Here is a 24,847-nt window from a genome sequence, read left to right as displayed (position 1 = left end):
TATACGGCCACCCTCAGTGTGACCTGTTGATCAAGTATGTCTTGCAGTCACTTACGTGTGTCTACAGAAGCCTCATACAACATGTGACTGGGCCGGCACACTGTTGGTATGTTAAAAAAGCGACGCGACGACAAGTTGTAGAGCACGTTAAAGGCAGTGCCATCACGGCACGCCCTTAATGTTGTTGTCCGGGTGAAAATCGGGAGAATGGTTGCCCCGGGAGATTGTCGGGAGGGGCACTGAAATTCCGGAGTCTCCCGGAAAAATCGTGAGGGTTGGCAAGTATGTTGCTAGGGCGGGAAAGCCATTCAAAGAAGGTGAATTCATTAAAAAGTGCATGTTGGATTTTTTTAAGAAATCTTTTCTTGCGGCCCAGCCTCACCCAGTTTCTGCATCCAGTGGCCCCCAAGTAAATTAAGTTTGAGACCCCTGCTTTAAATGTATCAAATTGAAATTATGGCACTTCTTTGTCAAGACAAAATGTTTGATACAGATGCATATTATTACTGCTACTCACAGGGTGATTATGGTAAGTTCATGGAGAAGTACCTACCATAGTTGATGGTGGAGACGTTCTCTCTTGCACCGTTGACCAACTTGTAACCTGGTCCATTCCCATATGCGATGGCGGTGAAGGGCTTCTGGTCAACATCACTTACCATGGGGGCCAGGCCTACGGAATTACACAGACCAATGTAATGTCCCAAAGAGTACCAGAACACTGTCAACTAGGGTTCTTATGACAGACAAGTTGAACAGACTACATGGTTTCTACAGGTATCAGCCAAACTAATTTATCCATCCATCATTTTCTACCGCTTGTCCCTTTCGGGGTCTCTGGGTGTGCTGGAGCCTATCTCAGCTGCATTTGGGCGGAAGGCGGGGTACACCCTGGACAAGTCGCCTCCTCATCGCAGGGCCAACACAGATAGACAGACAACATTCACACTCACATTCACACACTAGGGACAATTTAGTGTTGCCAATCAACAGGTGCATTTCTTTGGAGGTGGGAGGAAGCCGGAGTACCCGGAGGGAACCCACGCAGTCACAGGGAGAACATGCAAACGCCACACAGAAAGATCCCGAGCGCAGGATCGAACCCAGGACTACTCAGGACCTTCGTATTATGAGGCACATGCACTAACCCCTCTTCCACCGTGCTGCCCAATCTAATTTTATGCTTTTTAATGCCATTTAAAGGCCTACTGAAACCCACTACTACCGACCACGCAGTCTGATAGTTTATATATCAATGATGAAATCTTAACATTATAACACATGCCAATACGGCCGGGTTAACTTATAAAGTGACATTTTAAATTTGCCGCTAAACTTCCGGTTCGAAACGCCTCTGAGGATGACGTATGCGCGTGACGTAGCCCGGCGAACACGGGTATGCCTTCCACATTGAAGCCAATACGAAAAAGCTCTGTTTTCATTTCATAATTCCACAGTATTCTGGACATCTGTGTTCGTGAATCTGTTGCAATCATGTTCATTGCATTATGGAGAAGGAAGCTGAGCAAGCAAAGAAGAAATTTGTCGGTGCGAAATGGACGTATTTTTCGAACGTAGTCAGCCACAACAGTACACAGCCGGCGCTTCTTTGTTTACATTCCCGAAAGATGCAGTCAAGATGGAAGAACTCGGATAACAGAGACTCTAACCAGGAGGACTTTTGACTTCGATACACAGACGCCTGTAGAGAACTGGGACAACACAGACTCTTACCAGGATTACTTTGATTTGGATGACAAAGACGCAGACGTGCTACTGTGAGTATGCAGCTTTGGCTTCTAAACATTTGATCGCTTGACCGTATGTGCGCAACTTTTTTTTGCGTATGTACGTAACTTTTTTAAAATATATAAGCTTTATGAACCTTGGGTTAGGTGAACGGTCTTTTGGGCTGAGTGATTGTGTGTGTTGATCAGGTGTTTGAATTGTATTGGCGTGTTCTATGGAGCTAGGAGCTAGCATAGGAGCTAGGAGCTAGCATAACAAACACGCAGGTGTTTTTATGCAGGATTAATTTGTGGCATATTAAATATAAGCCTGGTTGTGTTGTGGCTAATAGAGTATATATATGTCTTGTGTTTATTTACTGTTGTAGTCATTCCCAGCTGAATATCAGGTACCGTGAGTATGCAGCCTTGGCTGCTAAACATTTGATAGCTTGACCGTATGTGCGCGTCACGTACGTAACTTTTTAAAAATATATAAGCTTTATGAACCTTGGGTTAGGTGAACGGTCTTTTGGGCTGAGTGATTGTGTGTGTTGATCAGGTGTTTGAATTGTATTGGCGTGTTCTATGGAGCTAGGAGCTAGCAGAGGAGCTAGGAGCTAGCGTAACAAACACGCAGGTGTTTTTATGCAGGATTAATTTGTGGCATATTAAATATAAGCCTGGTTGTGTTGTGGCTAATAGAGTATATATATGTCTTGTGTTTATTTACTGTTGTAGTCATTCCCAGCTGAATATCAGGTCACCCCCGGCTCTCACAGCATCTTCCCTATCTGAATAGCTTCAACTCCCCACTAGTCCTTCACTTGCACTTTACTCATCCACAAATCTTTCATCCTCGCTCAAATTAATGGGGAAATTGTCGCTTTCTCGGTCCGAATCTCTCTCACTTCATGCGGCCATCATTGTAAACAATAGGGAACTTTGCGTATATGTTCAACTGACTACGTCACGCTACTTCCGGTAGGGGCAAGCCTTTTTTTTATCAGATACCAAAAGTTGCAATCTTTATCGTCGTTGTTCTATACTAAATCCTTTCAGCAAAAATATGGCAATATCGCAAAATGATCAAGTATGACACATAGAATAGATCTGCTATCCCCGTTTAAATAAAAAAAATTCATTTCAGTAGGCCTTTAAGTGTCACTTAAAAAAAATTTATGCCCATGTCCGAATGTGTATGGTTAGTCAAACGCCTACAATTGTGTGTGTATACACACACAAATGTAAGCATTTGACAATAATAATCTTGACTAGTTGAAAAGTTGATGTTAACTTTTACAATATAGTTAATTAGATTTGGCTCGCAAGAGTGTTTGATCTGAGAATGTATTTTTATTTATTTATTTCTCTGTAGCAACACCCGGTGTGACTTCGTGCACGGCCGTAGACAATAACTAATTAAAAGGTTCTGCCTCTCAATCATCACATTGTACCTTCAGTCAAAATGATTAAAGGGGAACTGCACTTAGGTCTTCTAAATAAACCTCCAATTCTGAATTAGTTGATTAATATAAGTATTTTTTTAAATTGTATCTTTGGTAGTTCAAAAATGCGGTAAAAATGCATATTAATGCATTTTAATCAGGATACCGTTTTTTAATAGTATGAACATCATACTAGGAATGAAAATGATGCATGTGTTCGGAAATAGGTGATTGATTTAAGCAAATACATTTCATGGAATGATATTTGGAAAAATGCCAATTAGACCTTTAGATGCATTAAAAATAAACTGAGTCAATTAAACATCTTGAATACATTTTATTTTACAGCTCACAGTTGTTTAGAATGGGTACAGTGTTTAGCAAGTTATGTATGAAGTGTCATGGCAGCTGAGGGAACTTTTATTCATTTATTGTTAGAATGTCAGAAAATAGGAGTTGTGGTCTGTTATGAGAATTGTCTTGTTTGTCCATCCGAGGCCACCGTAGGTCACGTGAGCTGCTGTGTCTAGAAAGTGTTAGCCAAGTTAGCTCATGCGTGTTGAACTGGCGACTGAAATAAAGGAGTCGTGTGTGAAACAAGTTCAGCTTCCTCATGAACATGACATGGTGTCACAGGTAAGGACGACACGCCTACAGTCACCAAACAGTGGCAAAGTTTGAGTCCCCAGGTGTTTGATTTTGCCGTCCAGCCACTATGGAGGCAGCGCTTTGCTCGCTTTCGAAAAGAAACACACAGACAGACGTGGCAATTTATCGATGACAGCAACGTTCTCAAATTCATTTTCATTTATCGTTTGATGGATTGACGTATTGACGACTATCTATAAGTCTTACCTTTATGTTACATTTTTTAATGCCTCTGGACATCGCAATTTATGCTTTTTAATGCCATTTAAGGCCTTAATTTTCGCAAAATCCATTTAAAGACTTTCAATGCTTTTTATTGCCCCGCAAAAACACTGGACTAGTAATTTAAAATACTTTAATTATATAAATTAAAAAAGCAATTACAGTAATACATTTAAAATTAGAAATAAAATGGAAAAACAAATGGACATAATTATTGCAGCAATACAGACTTTAGACGACGTGCTAAAAAAAGAATTAATTCTGGGTGTTTGTGAAAGCAAACTCGCCCGCCGTAACTGTCGTTGGTGAATAATGAGGACGTGCTGTCCCAGCAGGCACAAGACATTGAAACAACGTTGAGAATATGTTGATTTAGGTCCTGACGTTGAGCAACTCAAAATTAACATTGAAACAACATGGTTTTTGACAACGTTTATTCAATGTTGGGTTCTGACGTTGATTGACCATTGGATTTTGGTCATTTCCCAACCAATGTTCTCCAACACAAATACAACGTTGAAACAACATACTTTTTGACAACGTTTAATCAATGTCAGGTTGTGACGTTGGTTTGACCATATAATTTTGGTCATTTCTACAACACAAATACAACGTTGAAACAACATACTTTTTGACAACGATTAATCAATGTCAGGTTGTGACGTTGGTTTGACCATATAATTTTGGTCATTTCTACAACACAAATACAACGTTGAAACAACATACTTTTTGACAACGTTTAATCAATGTCAGGTTGTGACGTTGTTTGACCATATATTTTGGTCATTTCTACAACACAAATACAACGTTGAAACAACATACTTTTTGACAACGTTTAATCAATGTCAGGTTGTGACGTTGGTTTGACCATTGAAATTTGGTCATTTCCCAACCAGTATTCCACAACACAAATATAACGTTGAAACAACATACTTTTTGACAACGTTTAATCAATGTCGGGTTCTGACGTTGATTTGACCATTGAATTTTGGTCATTTCTACAACACAAATACAACGTTGAAACAACATACTTTTTGACAACATTTAATCAATGTCAGGTTGTGATGTTGATTTGAACATTGAAATTTGGTAATTTCCCAACCAATATTCTACAACACAATACTACGTTGAAACAACACATACTTTTTGACAACGTTTATTAATCAATGTCGGATTGTGACGTTGATTTGACCATTGAATTTTGGTCATTTCTACAACACAAATACAACGTTGAAACAACATACTTTTTGACAACATTTAATCAATGTCAGGTTGTGATGTTGATTTGACCATTGAAATTTGGTCATTTCCCAACCAATAGTCTACAACACAAATACAACATTGAAACAACATGCTTTTTGACAACGTTTATTCAATGTTGGGTTCTGACGTTGATTGACCATTGAATTTTGGTCATTTCCCAACCAATGTTCTCCAACACAAATACAACGTTGAAACAACATACTTTTTCACAACGTTTAATCAATGTCAGTTTGTGACGTTGGTTTGACCATTGAAATTTGGTCATTTCCCAACCAGTATTCTACAACACAAATATAACGTTGAAACAACATACTTTTTGACAACGTTTAATCAATGTCGGGTTCTGACGTTGATTTGACCATAGAATTTTGGTCATTTCTACAACACAAATACAACGTTGAAACAACATACTTTTTGACAACATTTAATCAATGTCAGGTTGTGATGTTGATTTGAACATTGAAATTTGGTCATTTCCGAACCAATATTCTACAACACAATACTACGTTGAAACAACATACTTTTTGACAACGTTTATTAATCAATGTCGGATTGTGACGTTGATTTGACCATTGAATTTTGGTCATTTCTACAACACAAATACAACGTTGAAACAACATACTTTTTGACAACATTTAATCAATGTGAGGTTGTGATGTTGATTTGACCATTGAATTTTGGTCATTTCTACAACACAAATACAACGTTGAAACAACATACTTTTTGACAACATTTAATCAATGTCAGGTTGTGATGTTGATTTGACCATTGAAATTTGGTCATTTCCCAACCAATAGTCTACAACACAAATACAACGTTGAAACAACATGCTTTTTGACAACGTTTATTCAATGTTGGGTTCTGACGTTGATTGACCATTGAATTTTGGTCATTTCTACAACACAAATACAACGTTGAAACAACATACTTTTTGACAACATTTAATCAATGTCAGGTTGTGATGTTGATTTGACCATTGAAATTTGGTCATTTCCCAACCAAAAGTCTACAACACAAATACAACGTTGAAACAACATGCTTTTTGACAACGTTTATTCAATGTTGGGTTCTGACGTTGATTGACCATTGAATTTTGGTCATTTCCCAACCAATGTTCTCCAACACAAATACAACGTTGAAACAACATACTTTTTCACAACGTTTAATCAATGTCAGGTTGTGACGTTGGTTTGACCATTGAAATTTGGTCATTTCCCAACCAGTATTCTACAACACAAATATAACGTTGAAACAACATACTTTTTGACAACGTTTAATCAATGTCGGGTTCTGACGTTGATTTGACCATTGAATTTTGGTCATTTCTACAACACAAATACAATGTTGAACAACATACTTTTGGACAACATTTAATCAATGTCAGGTTGTGATGTTGATTTGAACATTGAAATTTGGTCATTTCCCAACCAATATTCTACAACACAATACTACGTTGAAACAACATGCTTTTTGACAACGTTTATTAATCAATGTCGGATTGTGACGTTGATTTGACCATTGAAATGTGGTCATTTGCCAACCAATAGTCTACAACACAAATACAACGTTGAAACAACATGCTTTTTGACAACGTTTATTCAATGTCAGGTTGTGACATTGATTTGACATTTCCCAAACAACAACGTGGATCCAACGTTAGACATCAACATTATCTCAATTTACAAATACGACTATTTTGCCACGTTGCTTCAAAGTCAGTTTTAAAGGACGTGTATGAATAATCAATGTTTTGTGCCTTCTGGGGTGTTGTTGTTGTGGCCACTGGCTAGTCTAGCACTGCGGCGCTAACGGTGTCATGAGGGTTGCTGTTGACGTGTTAAAGGTGAACTGCACTGAACACACGTCTTTTCCTTTTTTTGTGCGTTGTAAATAGTGAAACACTGTCCGATTCGGACTATTTTGGACTGGTAGTAGTCGATCCACAGCGATCGTTCTGCCACACAATACCTCAATGCTAACGAGAGGAAATTACACTTCAACGACTGTTGTTGGCTTTGACCGTAGGATTGTTTGTTTGCAACAAAACAGTTGTTTTTCTCACTACGATAGGGCTAAACCATCCTTGCCCAGTAACACCCTCCTGGTTTTTGGAGTATAAATATTTGGGGTTTTGGCAGCAGACACTAGACCAAATCTGACCAATCTAAGTCTAAGACTAGAAGTGACCAATCGAATTTTATGATCATGAACTGATGAAGCCTACTTGGATGAGAGGCGAAACGTCTTATAAGACAAAGCAAAAAGTTCAGTTGCGATGGATTGAATACACTGAGATGACAATGACCTGATGAATGAGAACATTCATAGACATCTCTCTCTGCAATTGCACGTCATTGGTAGCAAAGATGGCGCCTCGCTCTGTACACAGCTTTGGAATATCTTAAAATGTGTTTTGCGGCAATTCCAACTTTGACCACAGTGTCAGTTTCTATGTAGAGTGACACTTTCCATCATTTTCAGCAGACTGCATTGCAAAATTATTAACCCCCCTCTTCCTTTTACGCAAGATCCACCCAGGAATGGGGCCATAAGAAACATTTTCCCTACTGTGGCATTATCGTAACTGTCAATATGGAGTTGGTAACTTACCGAAAATGCTGTTTCCTCTGTGTGTGTAACCTCCAAAGTTGAAGACATGGGAATGGTCGGCAGTGACAACGGTCATTGTATCGAATTCGCTGGTCAGGAGACCCGCTCTGCCAATTGACCGATCCATTTCCACGGCATCGTACAGGGACAACTTGGCTTTGCCCTCATGGTGAGCGTGGTCGATACGTCCTCCTGAAGGACAACCATTTATGTCCAGCTCAGACGACTTGCAGAAAGAGGTACAACCTACCTTCTACCAGCAGATAAAATCCATTGGGGTTCTTCCTGAGGATCTTAATGGCCATTTCGACCATCTCTGTGAGTGAAGGTTCCGTGTCCTGGTTCCTCTCCAAGTCGTACATGAGATCCGCTGGTTCAAATAGACCTGAAAAAAACAGAAATAAAGTTGTGGCACACGTGTCCTGCAACTCTGAGCCTCTGGCAGAAGAAACTCACCGAGAAGGTAATTGACGCTGCCGGGGTTGAGTGATAAGAGCTGTGACTTGTTCCAGACATAATGGCCTTTCTGGAAATTTGGACACAATCACAGAAAAGTCAATGTGTTGGTCAACTTAGCTTTAGATCAGGGGTGTCCAAACCCTGGGGGCCGCATTGGGCTAAAAATAAATTGGTCGAGGGCCAAAAGATAAAGTTAAAGTACCAATGATTGTCACACAAACACTAGGTGTGGCGAAATGTGTCCTCTGCATTTGACCCATTCCCTTGTTCACCTCCTGGGAGGTGAGGGGAGCAGTGGGCAGCAGCGGTGCCGCGCCCGGGAATCATTTTTGGTGATTTAACCCCCAATTCCAACCCTTGATGCTGACTGCCAAGCGGGGAGGTAATGGGTCCCATTTTTATAGTCTTTGGTATGACTCGGCCGGGGTTTGAACTCACAACCTACCCATCTCAGGGCGGACACTCTAACCACTAGACCAGTGGTTCTCAACCTTTTTTCAGTGATGTACCCCCTGTGAATGTTTTTTTAATTCAAGTACCCCAGAAATCAGAGCAAAGCATTTTCGGTTGAAAAAAAGATGAAGTAAAATACAGCACTATGTCATCAGTTTCTGATTTATTAAGTTGTATAACAGTGCAAACTATTGCTCATTTGTAGTGGTCTTTCTTGAACTTTTTGGAAAAAAAGATATAAAAATAACTAAAAACTTGTGGAAAAATAAACAAATGATTCAATTATAAATAAAGATTTCTACACATAGATTGTAATAGAGATCCATCTGGATTCATTAACTTAATTCTAAACATTTCTTCACAAAAAAAGAAATCTTTAACATCAATATTTATGGAACATGTCCACAAAAAATCTAGCTGTCAACACTGAATATTGCATTGTTGCATTTCTTTTCACAGTTCTTTTTGACAGACATTTTAAAAAATCTCACGTACCCCTTGGCATACCTTCAAGTACCCCCAGGGGTACGCGTACCCCCATTTGAGAACCACTGCACTAGACTACTGAGTAGCTGACTGCATGTATAAATATATACACATACATTATATATATATATATATATATATATATATATATATATATATATATATATATATATATATATATATATATATATATATATATATATATATATATATATATATATATATATATATATATATATATATATATACATATATGTTATATACATACATATATATGTTATATACATACATATATATGTTATATACATACGAATATACATATATATGCTATAAATAATACATATTAGTAATTATAATAATTGGATTGTCCAGGGTGCACCTCACCTTCCGCCTGTGTGCAGCTGAGATAGGCTCTAGTACCCCCCGTGACCCCGAAAGGGACAAGCAGTAGAAAATGGATGGGATGGATATAAAGAGTGTGAAAGTTCGATTCCTACCTTGTTTACTTCCCTGATGACCTCCTTAAAGTTTTATAATCATAAATATCAAGCAGCTAAAATGTGCCAAACATGGTTAAGTGTGGAGAGTGCTTTTCATTTTTCCCCATCCTGCTTTGTAATGCATTTAAATGGGTGTCATTTTGAAATGTTTATGGTATGTGGATGTTTTTTTTTTACAATATCCACAAAATTCAGTGAGCAGGTTGTGTTATGTGTGACCATGTGTGTTGGTTGAATTTTTTTGCATCATGACTGGGGAAGGTTGTTTTCATTGGGTCATATAAGTAAATTATGTGCATATCTCCATCCAGAGCATAATAACAGGTCATTGACCTGAATTAATCACATTGTCGACAAGATTTCGACAAAACAGCAGCATCAAAATTGACAGGCTTCAAATGTGGTCTCGCAGGCCGCACTTGGCCTGCGGTCCATAGTTTGGACACCCCTGCTTGAGCTAATAATAATGAATAGAGCCGAGACAAGACAGGAACTGCGATTTTTACTTTGTCCTTCATTTTGTCGACCCACTCCTTCACCAGGCTCCGGCCGTCGTTCCGCGTGCCGTTGTGTTTCCCAATGTTGGGGTATTCGATATCCGGGGTGTTTTTGGGGTACATGTACTTCCTTCCTCCACCCATCATAACCTGAAAGGCCACAAGAGAAGAAGGAACATGTTGATCACAAAGTTCCTAAAAATAGTTTAGGTTTTAAGTGTGCGGCGAGGTTGCAGTATAACCACCAGACTTTAGCATATGGAAATGTTTAACAAAACTGGTACTTATTTTGGCGAGCAAGATTCTTTAGTGACACACAGAATAGTCTTTCCATCGGATACAAACATTACATAAAACGTTTGCAAACCAGAAGTCAATGTGGCGTCATTGTTTGTGGTTTGCGTTCACAAACTGGTTGCAGTTTCACTCTACAGAATTTAAAGCCACGGTTTCTGTCCCAGCCTCTTGATGAATAGCAAGGGCCCCGGAAGTCCCACAAAAGAATTCCTGGTTGTCATGGCTATTTTTAAACGTGTGGCCCTTTGCCAGTGAATGTACCAACATGGCACCGTAGAAGTGTGTTTGTTAACCATATGGCCGGGGCCCATTGACGGGTCGCGAGCGCCCCCTAAAGGGCCACCGAAAAACATGTGTTCCTCAGCTGTGGTCCAAATGAGCCGAAGCAGTACTCAATTGTAATACACTATTCCACCACTTGTGGCGGAATGACCATATCAAACAAACAGAAGAAGTCTGGGGCTAAACTCACAGAAGTTTCCTAAGCGCAAAAATTACAACTAAATTGTTGGAGTAGTAACAGAAACCTTCATAAAATTATGTAATATGTACAATATACACACTGCAAGTCTAAATATAATGTAGTAACAGGCACCTTCATAACAATATGTAATATGTACAATATACGCACTACAAGTATATATATATAATGTAGTAACAGACACCCTCATAACAATATGTAATATGTACAATATACACACTGCAAGTATACAGTCGTGGTCAAAAGTTTATATACACTTGTAAAGAACATAATGTCATGGCTGTCTTGAGTTTCTAATAATTTCTACAACTCTTATTTTTTTGTGATAGAGTGATTGGAGCAGATACTTGTTTGTCACAAAAAACATTCATGAAGTTTGGTTCTTTTATGAATTTATTATGGTTCTACTGAAAATGTGAGCAAATCTGCTGGGTCAAAAGTATACATACAGCAATGTTAATATTTGCTTACATGTCCCTTGGCAAGTTTCACTGCAATACGGCGCTTTTGGTAGCCATCCACAAGCTTCTGTTTGACTTTTTGACCACTCCTCTTGACAAAATTGGTGCAGTTCAGCTAAATGTGTTGGTTTTCTGACATGGACTTTTTTCTTCAGCATTGTCCACATGTTGTAAGTCAGGACTTTGGGAAGGCCATACTAAAACCTTAATTCTAGCCTGATTTAGCCATTCCTTTACCACTTTTGATGTGTGTTTGGGGTCATTGTCCTGTTAGAACACCCAACTGCTCCCAAGACCCAACCTCCGGGCTGATGATTTTAGCTTGTCCTGAAGACTTTGGAGATAATCCTCCTTTTTCATTGTCCCATTTACTCTCTGTAAAGCACCAGTTCCATTGGCAGCAAAACAGGGCCAGACCATAATACAACCACCACCATGCTTGCTTGACGGTAGGTTTGGTGTTCCTGGGTTTAAAGGCCTCACCTTTTCTCCTCCAAACATATTGCAGGGTATTGTGGTCAAACAGCTACATTTTTATTTCATCTGACCACATAACTTTCCTTCACAAGGTCTTATCTTTGTCCATGTGAAGTCAGATGAAACAAAAATGATTTCACTCAGTATAGATTGGTGTCCTCTCACAGTGTTGTGCATTACAAACTCAAACGTGTTTCGTGTTGACGTAGAAGCTAGCTTATCCTTTTCTGTAGTTAGCTTTTGCGGCTAATACCGTAGCACGCCAATGTGTTTGTACGCTAGAAAAAGAGTTCCTCAGTGTTCACTCTTACAATAACAATGTTGCTACAGCTTGGTGATTATCCAGGTTACATAACGAAAATTAAGTATTGTTGACAGTTTTTGGATACATTTTAATGTTTCCAAAGATGCTGTAAAATCTGACCTAGTAATTAAATTGGCTTCACTTCTCCGAAGGGAAGTCAAACCTCAGTAACATTAATTGATCAATTGAACCTTGATATTCAACAAAGTAGCAAACAAATTCAGTATCGACCACACATTGTTATTTCTAGTAAATATTACAGTAAACAATACCAGACAATATGTTTGTGAATGTGTGAATGATCCATCCAAAACTTATAACTCACGTCGATGTTTGGAATATTTTCAAACAGTTGTCTTGCGATGTCTTTGCAGCCAGCCTGCAGCGCCTCCGCCGGCATCTCGTTGTCGGAGTACCAGTCTCGGTCCACGCTGTGGGCGTAGGCAGCGCTGGGCGTGGCGTGGTTGATGCGAGTCGTGGTCACTACCCCCACCGACTTGCCTGCAGAGGGCACACCATGTTTGTTATTGCTGTTTTACTACACAGGCACCACAGCAGTTGTGTGCGATTTCTGTTGACGTTGGTTGTTACAGTAGGAGACAGAAGTACGGGTTTTGTGTGCGTGTGAGGCTCTGGCTGCGTGTGGAAGATTTCAAGAGGCGTGTAGGGAGAAAATAGGAACGCTGAAGGGCCTGGGAAGTCGCACTTTTGTTGACCTCTACACACGCTACGCTAAGCTAACTGAATGCTCTATTACATGCCAAACGACTACTTGATCTCATGATTCCATCCTATCAGGTTGTTGTGATAACAAGGGTTTTAATAAATACACAAAACACAGTCTGGATCACAACGTTTCTGTCAATCAACATCCCCACCAAGGTCACTTCAACATAATGTCTTTCAAATAAACCATCATGGTGTGTACAGCACCCAACCATGACCATCCCTATAACAAAGCACATGCATAGGGCCCCACCATCCGTGTAGGGCCCCGTTTTGTGTGAAGACGCGCACGGAAAAGGTTAATTAAGGAATGACAGGGCGTGTCATATTACATTTTGACCACAAACGTTTTCCTAGACGCTTTCTGTGGCGTCACTGACATAATGGAACATTTCCCCACAGACTCTTGTTTTGCACTGGAAAAACTCACCAAGTTTATATTTTTAATTTCAAGTCAAAATATCTAAACAGTCAGTGAGACATAAGAACTTGTTTTTAGGCAAAAAAAAATACTTTTGAGCATCACATGTTTGTTATAAGACACTAAAATTAACAATGGTACTAAGTATAGCTAATAATATGTTTCAATTGCTAATTTTAAGATCCCTTTAAGCTTTAAAAGTCTTATTTCAAGAAATCCTACCAAGACAATTTTGACTTGTTCCATTGTCAGATTTTTGTGCTTGTTAAAAACAAAAATAATTTGTATACATTTTTTTAAAACTCATTTTAAGGGGGGTATTTTTTCCAGCGTGTAAGGCAGAGGTACTTGGTTTGAATCTTGATCAGAGTTGATTTTGGAAAGTTTACTGTAAAAATGTAAGTTGTAATGATGTTCAAATTGTTATTTCTCACTAAAAATGTTTTCCCATGAATTAGTCTTAGTACAAAACAATCAAACTGTATTTATATAGACTTAATCAAAAATTCTCAAATGGCTGCACAAACTGCAATGACATGATCCCACATCCGTGCAAGAAAAAACTCATCCTAATGGGAACAATGAGAGGATGGAGGATTTTTGAGATAAAGGGAAGGTGGGACAGTAGTTTACCAGGACGTCTGGATCGAGGTTAGGTCTTTTGAGCAGAGGATGAAAAACTGCTGCCATAAGAAAGTTAATAATATTAACACTGATGATCCTAATATTACTAACAGGAGAGGTTATTTTGGAGAGCAATATCCGTGGTACATAAAATAAGTAAAACAAATGTTGGGGAAGGGGGGGCCTCAAAATGAAATTCTCCTTAGGGCCCTGGATTTTTAAAAAAAGACAATACAAGGAATTTGTCTTGGTGTACTGGTGCAAAACAGCTAACATAAGAAATAAGGCCAACATAGCAATACCTTAAGTAAAATAAAATATATGTACCTAATATCATATATATAGTAAGTATTGCAATTGGCAATATATAAAATAGAATTCAAAATTGTCCGATATAGGCGTAATTACAAAAAAAATTAAAAATAACACAGAAAATGTAGAAAAGGTGCAATGGAGTGCAGATAAATAATTTAAGTCCAGTGAGCATTAATGTAACACTTAAAAGTTTCATCTTTCACATTGCTGTGATGTTTTGTGACTGTGGGGCTGATGTTGTTATGTGGGGGGAGCGGGAGGGAGGGACATTGTTGATTAGACTGACACCAGGGGGGAAGAAACAGTTTTTGAGTCTAGAGGTTTTGGTCCTGAAGGACGACAGCCTCTTAAAGGCCTACTGAAAGCCACTACTACCGACCACGCAGTCTGATAGTTTATATATCAATGAGGAAATCTTAACATTGCAACACATGCCAATACGGCCGGGTTAACTTATAAAGTGCAATTTTAAATTTCCCGGGGAACTTCCGGTTCAAAACGCCTTTGGAGGATGACGTATGCGCGTGACGTCGCGAGGTCCACGGAAGTGTTTGGACACAATACACAGAGCTCTGTTTTCTTCGACAAAAGTCCACAGTATTCTGGACATCTGTGTTGGTGAATCTTTTGCAATTTGTTTAATGAACAATGGAGGCTGCAAAGAAGAACGTTGTAGGTGGGATCGGTGTATTAGCTGCTGGCTGTAGCAACACAACAAGGACTACTTACCCTGATAGCAGACGCCTAGCCGATGCTAGCCGCCAAACCCACGGATGAAGTCCTTCGTCGCGCCGTCGATCGCTGGAACGCAGGTGAGCACGGCTGTTGAGGAGCAGATGAGGGCTGGCTGGCGTAGGTGGAGCGCTAATGTTTTTATCATAGCTCTGTGAGGTCCGGTTGCTAAGTTGCTAATTTAGCCTTAGCGTCGTTAGCAACAGCATTGTTAAGCTTTACCAGGCTGAGAATTATTAACCGTGTAGTTACATGTAGATGGTTTAATAGTATTGTTGATCTTCTGTCTATCCTTCCAGTCAGGGATTCATGTATTTTGTTTCTATCTGCATTTGAGAACGATGCTATCACGTTAGCTCAGTAGCTAAGTGTGTCACCGATGTATTGTCGTGGAGATAAAAGTCACTGTGAATGTCCATTTTGCGTGCTCGACTCTCATTTTCAAGAGGATATAGTATACGAGGTGGTTTAAAATACAAATCCGTGATCCACAATAGAAAAAGGAGAGAGTGTGGAATCCAATGAGCCAGCTTGTACCTAAGTTACGGTCAGAGCGAGAAAAGATACGTCCATCACTGCCTCTAGTTCTTCACTCTAACGTTCCTCATCCACAAATCTTTCATCCTCGCTCAAATTAATGGGGTAATCGTCGCTTTGTCGCTCCGAATCTCTCTCGCTCCATTGTAAACAAAGGAAAATTGTGAGGAATATTACCTCCTGTGATGTCACGCTACTTCCGGTACAGGCAAGGCTTTTTTATCAGCGAGCAAAAGTTGCAAACTTTATCGTCGATTTTCTCTACTAAATCCTTTCAGCAAAAATATGGCAATATCGCGAAATGATCAAGTATGACACATAGAATGGATCTGCTATTCCCGTTTAAATTTAAAAAAATTATTTCAGTAGGTCTTTAACAGAGGGGAGGGTCTCAAATTTGCAACGTGAGAGCGGTCACCCACAATTGTGCCTGCACGCCTCAGGGTCCTGGGGGTGTACATGTCATGGAGTGATGGTAGATTGCAGCCAATCCCCTGATTGGTTGTAGCCTGCACCGTCCTTTGCCGTGATGGAGGAGGAAAGGATGGACTCCATGATAGATAGATAGATAGTACTTCATTGATTCCTTCAGGAGAGTTCCCTCAGGAAAATTATGGCAGTGTAGAAGTGTACCGACATGGTCTTTAGCAGGTTGAAGTTCTTCAGCTGCCGCTGGCAGTTCATCCTCTGCTGTTCTTTCTTGATGAGGGAGGTGATTTATTTTTTCCACTTGAAGTCCTGGGTCATTGTACTCCTCAGGAAGCGAAAAGACTACACAGTAGACACCCTGGAGTCACCGATGATGATGGTGCTGGGGGGCGCTGCGTTTTTTTCTAAAGTTCACAATTATCTCCACTGTCTTCAGACCGTTAAGCTCTAGGTTGTTTTTGCTGCAACAGCTCTTGACGAAGGCGGTCACACTTCCTCCCTCTCCTATACTTTAAAAATCTCTCTTTCTGTGTTGTTCCCCGAAATCTAGAAAGGACATTGATAACTTGGACCCTCAACTCAATTGACAAGATCCTCTCGACGAGAAGCAGAAGATCGGGGGAACATGCCCCGTTTGCTGCCGGAGACTCGTGGGAGAAGTGGCGAGTCAAGTGTCTGACAGTGCTTTCCGTTGAAGACGTGGAAGATATCTATTTGGAGATGAGATAACAGTGCACCTGGTGATTGGCTTGATCATTGCTTCGGTGTATCGACAAATTTGACGTTCAACTGTATCAACAAATACCGAAGACGATAGACGGAATGGGTAGAATTGTGGGCGAATGGACTGCAGCGATCGCAAACTGAATTACATCTTAGAGAGGCTTTCCGAAATGCAAAGATTGATCAATTTGAGAGACACAACAGACAATTAAGATCAGAACAACCCTTGGAATATGTCTGCTCGCATGAAAAAAAAACAAGCCTTCTCTACAATTTAACTCCCTCTGCAAATGGCCTTTGCCAGGCTGTGCGTCCCAGTGAGTCCAGCACAGTGATAGCCGCTCTGCACCCTCCCCTCTTCTTCAAGACCACCTTGGAGGTTTAACTCTGTTCGTCATCCCAGACCTGTAGACATAACACGCAAGGACTGCCACACACAAATATGACATTAGCTGTGTTTCCATTCCCCTTAGAAATGCGCAAAACCAATAAAAACTGGTAATGGAAACACCCATATTTCGAAAATATCGCAAAAACATTTTTGCGCTCTCATGAGATGTTTTTTGAGACTTTTCAACACTTTTTTTTGCATTCATAGCGCACCTAAACACGGAACTGGCGGGGCGCCAATGCAGGACAACTTGGTCTCGCTTCCAAATGGTAGGCTGGGGTCGAGTGAGGTGTCACTGCCGCACCGGGCCGTCTCACGGGTGCCTTCCCAGCAATAGAGGCCGACCCGCAGGCTCTGAGAAACCCACATGCCCAAACATTGTTGACAGGGCCGTAAGTCTGCGATAGGTCAGCAGGGGGGGGAAGGCAGCTAGGCGGCCTCGCCACACCGGGCTGTCGCCGGCGCCATCCCACGGGTCCCTTCCCAGCAATAGAGGCCGACCCGCAGGCTCAGAGAGACCCACATGTTCGAACATTGTCAAAGGGGCCGTGAGGAAGTTGCATTTGTCTTCTATTGACATCACGGAGCAGTGGTTGCAATATATTCCTCAAATTGGAGTCTCGTGGGATGAGATTTTACGGAAATTACGGCTCATGATGCAAAACACTCTTTAATGGAAACACCTACAAGTCGTAAATATACTTTGTCGAAATTTTAGAACTAACGCTTTTATTTTGCAAAAAACTGCAAGGAACGCAGCTATTGAGTCCAAAAAGAGGGGTGTTGTCTGCTAACTTGAAAACCTTGACAGACTGGTGACTGGAGGTGCAGCTGTTATAGGGAGAAGAGCATAGGGGGAAAGAACACAGCCTTGAGGGCAGCCAGTGTTGATGGTCCTTCACCTGCTGTCTCCTGTCAGACAGGAAGTCCACCTGCATCTGGGGTCAGGCATGTTCATCTGAGAGAGCTTGTCCTGTAGCAAGGTCTTGAAGGCAGAGCTGAATGAAATCCACAAACAGGATCCTGCTGAGTCCGGATGCTTGAGGATGGAGTGGAGGGCCAGGTTGACCGAGTCACCGGCAGACCTATTGGCTCTGTAGGGCAACTGTTCCTTCCTGTATCCAGGGACTTATTTCCTGAGTTTGTAAATGCCAGAGGAATATTTTCCCATCTTTGTAGATAATTTTCAAGGACATAACATGAATCTTTGCAAATACAATGTATCTCAGTGAGTTTCCTGAGAAAGACAAAGGGAGAGTAGACAGTGTGTGTGTGAGATAAAACAACTCAGCCGAGAGCGAGAGAGAGTACATAATCGCTACACGAAGCAGAACTGTCTGTGATTGACAATCATTGCATTTTGCCATCAAAATCGGGGGCCCCTGATTGGGTAGGGGCCCCTAGGGCTTCAGCCAGGTTAACCCTGTGCACTAAGCGGCCCTGAGCGTGACGTGATAGCAAACAAATCAGTTACCATCACCCAGCCCCGACTGACCAGCGAGGCCGGCATGTAACCCCTTTGATTAGTGATCAGTGGCAGGTTAGTTCACTGATCACCAATCACAAACAGGTGAGGAGAAACAGCGCTCAAACTTAAAGGCCTACTGAAAGCCACTACTACCGACCACGCAGTCTGATAGTTTATATATCAATGATGAAATCTTAACATTGCAACACACGCCAATACGGCCGGGTTAACTTATAAAGTGACATTTTAAAATTCCCGGGAAATATCCGGCTGAAACATCGCGGTATGATGACGTATGCGCGTGACGAAGTCCGAGTAACGGAAGTTATGGTACCCCGTAGAATCCTATACAAAAAGCTCTGTTTTCATTTCATAATTCCACAGTATTTTGGACATCTTTTGCAATTTGTTTAATGAACAATGAAGGATGCAAAGAAGACAGTTGTAGGTGGGATCAGTGTATTAGCAGCGGACTACAGCAACACAACCAGGACGACTTTGTTGGAGCGCTAGCCGCGCTAGCCGCCGACTTCACCTTGACTTCCTACGTCTCCGGGCCGCCAAACGCATCGGGTGAAGTCCTTCGTCCTTCTGCCGATCGCTGGAACGCAGGTGAGCACGGGTGTTGATGAGCAAATGAGGGCTGGCTGGCGTAGGTGGAGAGCTAATGTTTTTAGCATAGCTCTGTGCAGTCCGGTTGCTAAGTTAGCTTCAATGGCGTCGTTAGCACAGCATTGTTAACCTTCGCCAGCCTGGAAAGCATTAACCGTGTATTTACATGTCCACGGTTTAATAGTATTGTTGATTTTCTATCTATACTTCCAGTCAAGGGTTTATTTCTTTTTTTTCTATATGCAGTTAAAGCAAGATGCTATCACGTTAGCTCGTAGCTAAAGCATTTCGCCGATGTATTGTCGTGGAGATAAAAGGCACTGAATGTCCATTTCGCGTTCTCGTCTCTCATTTTCAAGAGGATATAGTATCCGAGGTGGTTTAAAATACAAATCTGTGATCTACAATAGAAAAAGGAGAGTGTGGAATCCAATGAGCCAGCTTGTACCTAAGTTACGGTCAGAGTGAAAAAAGATACGTCCATCGCTGCCTCTCAAGTCCTTCACTGTAACGTTCCTCATCTACGAATCTTTCATCCTCGCTCAAATTAATGGGGTAATCATCACTTTCTCGGTCCGAATCTCTCCCGCTCCATTGTAAACAACGGGGAATTGTGAGGAATACTAGCTCCTGTGACGTCACGCTACTTCCGGTACAGGCAAGGCTTTTTTTTATCAGCGAGCAAAAGTTGCCAACTTTATCGTCGATTTTCTCTACTAAATCCTTTCAGCAAAAATATGGCAATATCGCGAAATGATCAAGTATGACACATAGAATGGATCTGCTATTCCCGTTTAAATAAATAAAAAATCATTTCAGTAGGCCTTTAAGGGAGAGGTGGCGGAAAACAGGAAGTAAAACAAAAATAAGAGTGCTGGAAAGGAAATAAATACAGAAATAAGGAAGTGTGAAAAATAAAGTCAGGCGTGGAGTGACAGTTCATGACAGGTACAAACTGCTTGTGTCGTCCACCTGCATCCTTGGCCCACTTGAGAATGGAGGTGACCTCGTTTCCCTGGCTGGTGTTGCACTGGGAGCGCACGGCGGCCGCGCTCACGCCCACCGTGCCCTCGTTGGCCTTGACCCCGCACAGGAAGGCTGTGGCTGTGCCAGCGCTGTCCGCCACCTGCGCGTTAGTGTTGTATGTCTGCACAGAAGATAGCACCTTGTTTTAGGAGAGTACTTGTTCTTTTTGGTGGAGTTGAATAAATGTAATAACTTTTCAATGTGTCTCTCAAACATGAGATAAACCTATCATCTCCCTCACGTTTGTTCCCTTATCTTGAGAAACCGGGCGTTCAGCCGCTTGACTTTCAAGTTGCGGCTTCTCATGAGGAAAAACCTCCTTCCTCAAGGACAGGACTCTGGCCCTGACCTGCCACATTTTGAAACAAAGGCTGCTATCTAGCCATCATTCAGCTACAGACGTGGGAGGTGTGACTCCAATCGCTTTGTTTTTCCTTCGAAAAGGCCAACCTGACGTGTGAAGAGATACCTGCATATACCAAAAGGGACACACTTTTTGGAGACAGAGAGTCTCTTACAAGTTTTTAGAACCCAACTCACGGGCCAGCAGATGATGAAGAGAGAACCTAAAATGGAACCTTGACGAGCACTACTAGCCCACCTAAGGAAGATGAAGACATGATGACTACTGAGTGTATCTGAAGTAAACAACCTACAACACCTTAGTAACATAAATTATATTATGAAAAATAAAGGAGAGGACTTAAAGGGTACTTGCATTTTATGGGGAATTTTGCCTGCCATTCACAGTCATAAGATATTTCTATTGAATTTTTTGGGCATTCTAGTTTGTAGTAATCGGCTCATGCTAAGTGGCTAGCAATAGTGCTAATGGAGTAATCCATTTTGCCTTTAAATCACTTTAACAATGCACCCAAAAAAGCGCCAACAGTACTACATTTACTTCTCGTGACCTAAATAATAACTAAGTATTAGCAATATTGTTATTATAAGCGTTTATGCTGACAAACTATTTTTAGCTGTGATTTAGGGGCGCTAACTAGCTTGTGCAGCTACAGTCTTGACATATTGAGCTGCTGCATCTGTTAGCTGGTAAAAGTAAATTCTAGATTATAAATCATCCCTCTCACCTGGATAGTAGAAAGTTGTGGACATAAACCGAGAAGCTGGTCATCTGTATGGTCATATGTCATAGGTCGTATGTATATATATATATATATATATATATATATATATATATATATATATATATATATATATATATATATATATATGTGTGTGTGTATACATTTATATGTATATATCAGTGACGTGTGAGTGTGAGTGAATTATATTTATATAGCGCTTTTCCTCTAGTGACTCAAAGCGCTTTTACATAGTGAATCCCAATATCTAAGTTACATTTAAACCAGTGTGGGTGGGCACTGGGAGCAGGTGGGTAAAGTGTCTTGCCCAAAGACACAACGGCAGTGACTTGGATGGCGGAAGCGGGGATCGAACCTGGAACCCTCAAGTTGCTGGCACGGCCACTCTACCAACCGAGCTATGCCGCCCCCGACGTGCTGTCAGGGGAGGCAAGTGAAGCAGTGGCTCACCTAAGTTTGAATATTTCTCTTTTGGTCTATATTTTCTATGTGATTTTGGTGTGGTTCCTGTATATTGTGATCATTTTTATGGTCAAAATCCCAGAAATTCCGTGTTTCCTGATCAAAATAACGCAGCAGACGAGAAGTGAGGCAGACGCAGATGGTGCCTCCACGGCGACACACAAAGTGTATTGAGCGTGTGCGTGCGAGGAGGAGCGTGCTTGTTGCCATGGGGAAAAGGCAGGCCATGAGGCAGCAAGTACCTCTGCCTCACAGTAGGGGGCGATATATTGTCAACATGCAGTTGAATGCCTCAGCAGTACTCTGACTCGCCACACTGGGAGAAGAGGTGGTGCTCAAGCTAGCAGACACATGTCTCTCAAGCGGAAACCAGCCTTTTTTCTAACTGTAATTATAACAAGCATGGCATGTTTATTAGAGTAAGCCTGCGTTTGTGGGTGTTTTTTGTCAGATGCAAAAATATTGTTTTATTGCTTGGAATGTAATAGAATTAAATGAATGTGTCTGCCAATATGGAGGATTATATATTGTAAACTGGACTTTAAGACAAAATGAATGTGATCATACAAAGTAAGTTTTCATGGAGGGTAGCTATTGCTGCTCCAGATACAAATACAGAAAGGTAAGATACAATCACAACACTTGATTTATTTTGTATTTAATAACAACTTTATCAAATACTTTTTGGACCCATTTATCATATCATAATATCATTATGATAACGTTTTTATGAAAGCAAATAACTCCCGTCTTTTTCCTGTTACTCTAATGTGCAACCTAAATCAACAATGATTAGAGCTGCACATCTGAATTTAAGTAAAAAAAAAGAAGAAAAAAAACTCCTGGTGTTTAGTTCACCGCACGTCACTGGTGTGTATATATATATATATATATATATATATATATATATATATATATATATATATATATATATATATATATATATATATATATATATATATATATATATATATATATATATAGACATATATCTATCTATCTATATATCTATCTATATATATATACATATATATATATATAGATAGATAGATGTATAGATATAGATATATATACTGTCTATATATATATTTTTTATATATATATATATATATATATATATATATATATATATATATATATATATATATATATATATATATATATATATATATATATATATATATATATATATATAAAGCCTATACATTAATATGAGTACATATTATGATAATAATATAATGGATGTATTGGATGTATAATTAATAATTATTATATGTATGTGAAAGTTCAACTCCTACCTTGTTTACTTCCGTGACAACCTCCTTAAGGTTTTTTAATCAATCAGAAATATCAGTAAGCTAAAATGTGCCAAAACATGGATAAGTGTGGAGAGAGTGTTTTGCATTTTTCCCATCATTTCTTGTAATGGATTTAAATTTTGGCGTAATTTCTATTTTTTTATGTTGATTAATCGTTTTCTATAATATCCTCAAAATTCAATGAGCAGGTTGTGTTATGTGTGACCATGTGTGTTGAATTTTTGTGCTAGTTGATTTTTTTTTTCTGCATCATGACTAGGGAAGGTTGTTTGGCTGGGGTCAAAAGCTGTGCCGTCTTTAATTGCAAGTACAATTATTGGTTGTGTTACTTTTGTTGGCCACCAGATAGCGACAAAATGGCAGCTATCAGACCGCTGGCATATTTGTGTGATATGAATTCACCGCTCCCGGCCATATTGCTTATTGAACTTGTGGGCTGCACTTGGCCCGTGGGCCGTAGTGTTTGGACACACCTGCTTTAGTAGATCAGGCTTTATGAGTGTTGCATGAAGCTCACTATGATAATCACGTTTGTACAAGAAAACACAAACAATGACTGAGTCGCTAAATGACCCCAGCAAGATTGGTGCTTTGTTCTACCGTTGATGGTTTGGATCCAAAACCTAGTCACCTTTGACAAAGCCACATGTGGGAACTTTTCCATCTCCAGCTGGGTTTCCTCTCCAGACTGTCCGCTCAGCTGACCCTTCAGTATCCGAGCGGCCGTCACCGTGGGAATGCCCATCCCTTTGAACGCCAGAAACAGGTCAACCGTTAGGAACACATTTGTTTTCCCCTTAGCGAGGACTCAATCAACCAATCAGTTTTGATTGATTGATTGACTAAAACACATCAGTCAGTTTACGCCAAAGATGTTTCAAGGTCTTGTTGTGGGACATGCATGTAAACAACAATATTATTTCAACTCACACATATTTCCATTGGAAATAGCCAGTGAACAATCTTTCTGTAACCTTTGGGCATCCTTACGGTAAAAGGTAGGAAAAGGCTCGACTGTTACGTAATCTTTGGTCGAGCTCCGTCATTCATGTACAATGTGGCGTATTTGTTTTTTACACAAGTGAGTTGAAAAATAACGCTAACGTAGATCCACGCTGATGTCGGCTTCTCCTCCTCAATACATTACATTACTTTCATTCATTCACACAGAAAAAACCCTCATTTCTAAGGTGTGGCAACTTTTATTTTGCAAAGCAATAGTAGTTGTAGCAACTTCTTTGTTCATTTACAAAATCCACTCAACTTCCTTTGTTTTTACTTAATCGAAGCGACGTCGGGGGCCACATTGGGCCCGTTTACATTCCACACCAAATCAGATTAGTTTTTTCCCTCAATTGACACGGATCGGATATTTTTTTGCCAGTCCAAATGTTACGAAGTACTTCATCAGGAGTAGTCCAAACCATTTTGAATCAAATCTTTTAAAATGTGACTTCAGTCTAAACGGCAATGCGATCTGTTTGCGACTTTTAACTATTTTTTGGTGTGCGCAAGAACAGCAGCAAAAAGTGGATACTTCATCACATCGGGTTTTGGCAGTGTTGGTGGTAAGTCCTTTTTGGGCGGCCGATTTTTCCGTGCATCACTAGTGAATGGTGCGTA

At 40.3% G+C, this 24,847-nt stretch overlaps 1 protein-coding gene across 3 annotated transcripts in view; it reads right to left on the bottom strand.

Annotated features, from left to right (window-relative positions):
- Positions 1 to 24,847, bottom strand: part of alpl (alkaline phosphatase, biomineralization associated) — a 64,003-nt gene that overhangs the window by 6,768 nt on the left and 32,388 nt on the right. For all 3 annotated transcript variants that reach the window (XM_062038046.1, XM_062038045.1, XM_062038047.1), the window contains exons 4-11: positions 23,856 to 23,971; positions 20,284 to 20,458; positions 12,659 to 12,834; positions 10,323 to 10,463; positions 8,375 to 8,444; positions 8,169 to 8,303; positions 7,919 to 8,110; positions 554 to 673 (exon numbers count right to left, since the gene is read on the bottom strand). In XM_062038046.1, the coding sequence (XP_061894030.1) occupies positions 554 to 673; positions 7,919 to 8,110; positions 8,169 to 8,303; positions 8,375 to 8,444; positions 10,323 to 10,463; positions 12,659 to 12,834; positions 20,284 to 20,458; positions 23,856 to 23,971 (1,125 nt within the window). The remainder of the gene's footprint in view (positions 1 to 553; positions 674 to 7,918; positions 8,111 to 8,168; positions 8,304 to 8,374; positions 8,445 to 10,322; positions 10,464 to 12,658; positions 12,835 to 20,283; positions 20,459 to 23,855; positions 23,972 to 24,847) is intronic.

Source organism: Entelurus aequoreus, linkage group LG26 (genome assembly GCF_033978785.1).
Source record: "Entelurus aequoreus isolate RoL-2023_Sb linkage group LG26, RoL_Eaeq_v1.1, whole genome shotgun sequence".
NCBI lineage: Eukaryota > Metazoa > Chordata > Actinopteri > Syngnathiformes > Syngnathidae > Entelurus > Entelurus aequoreus.
The sequence above is the reverse complement of the archived record's forward strand: the minus strand, read 5'-3'. Positions and strand labels throughout refer to the sequence as shown.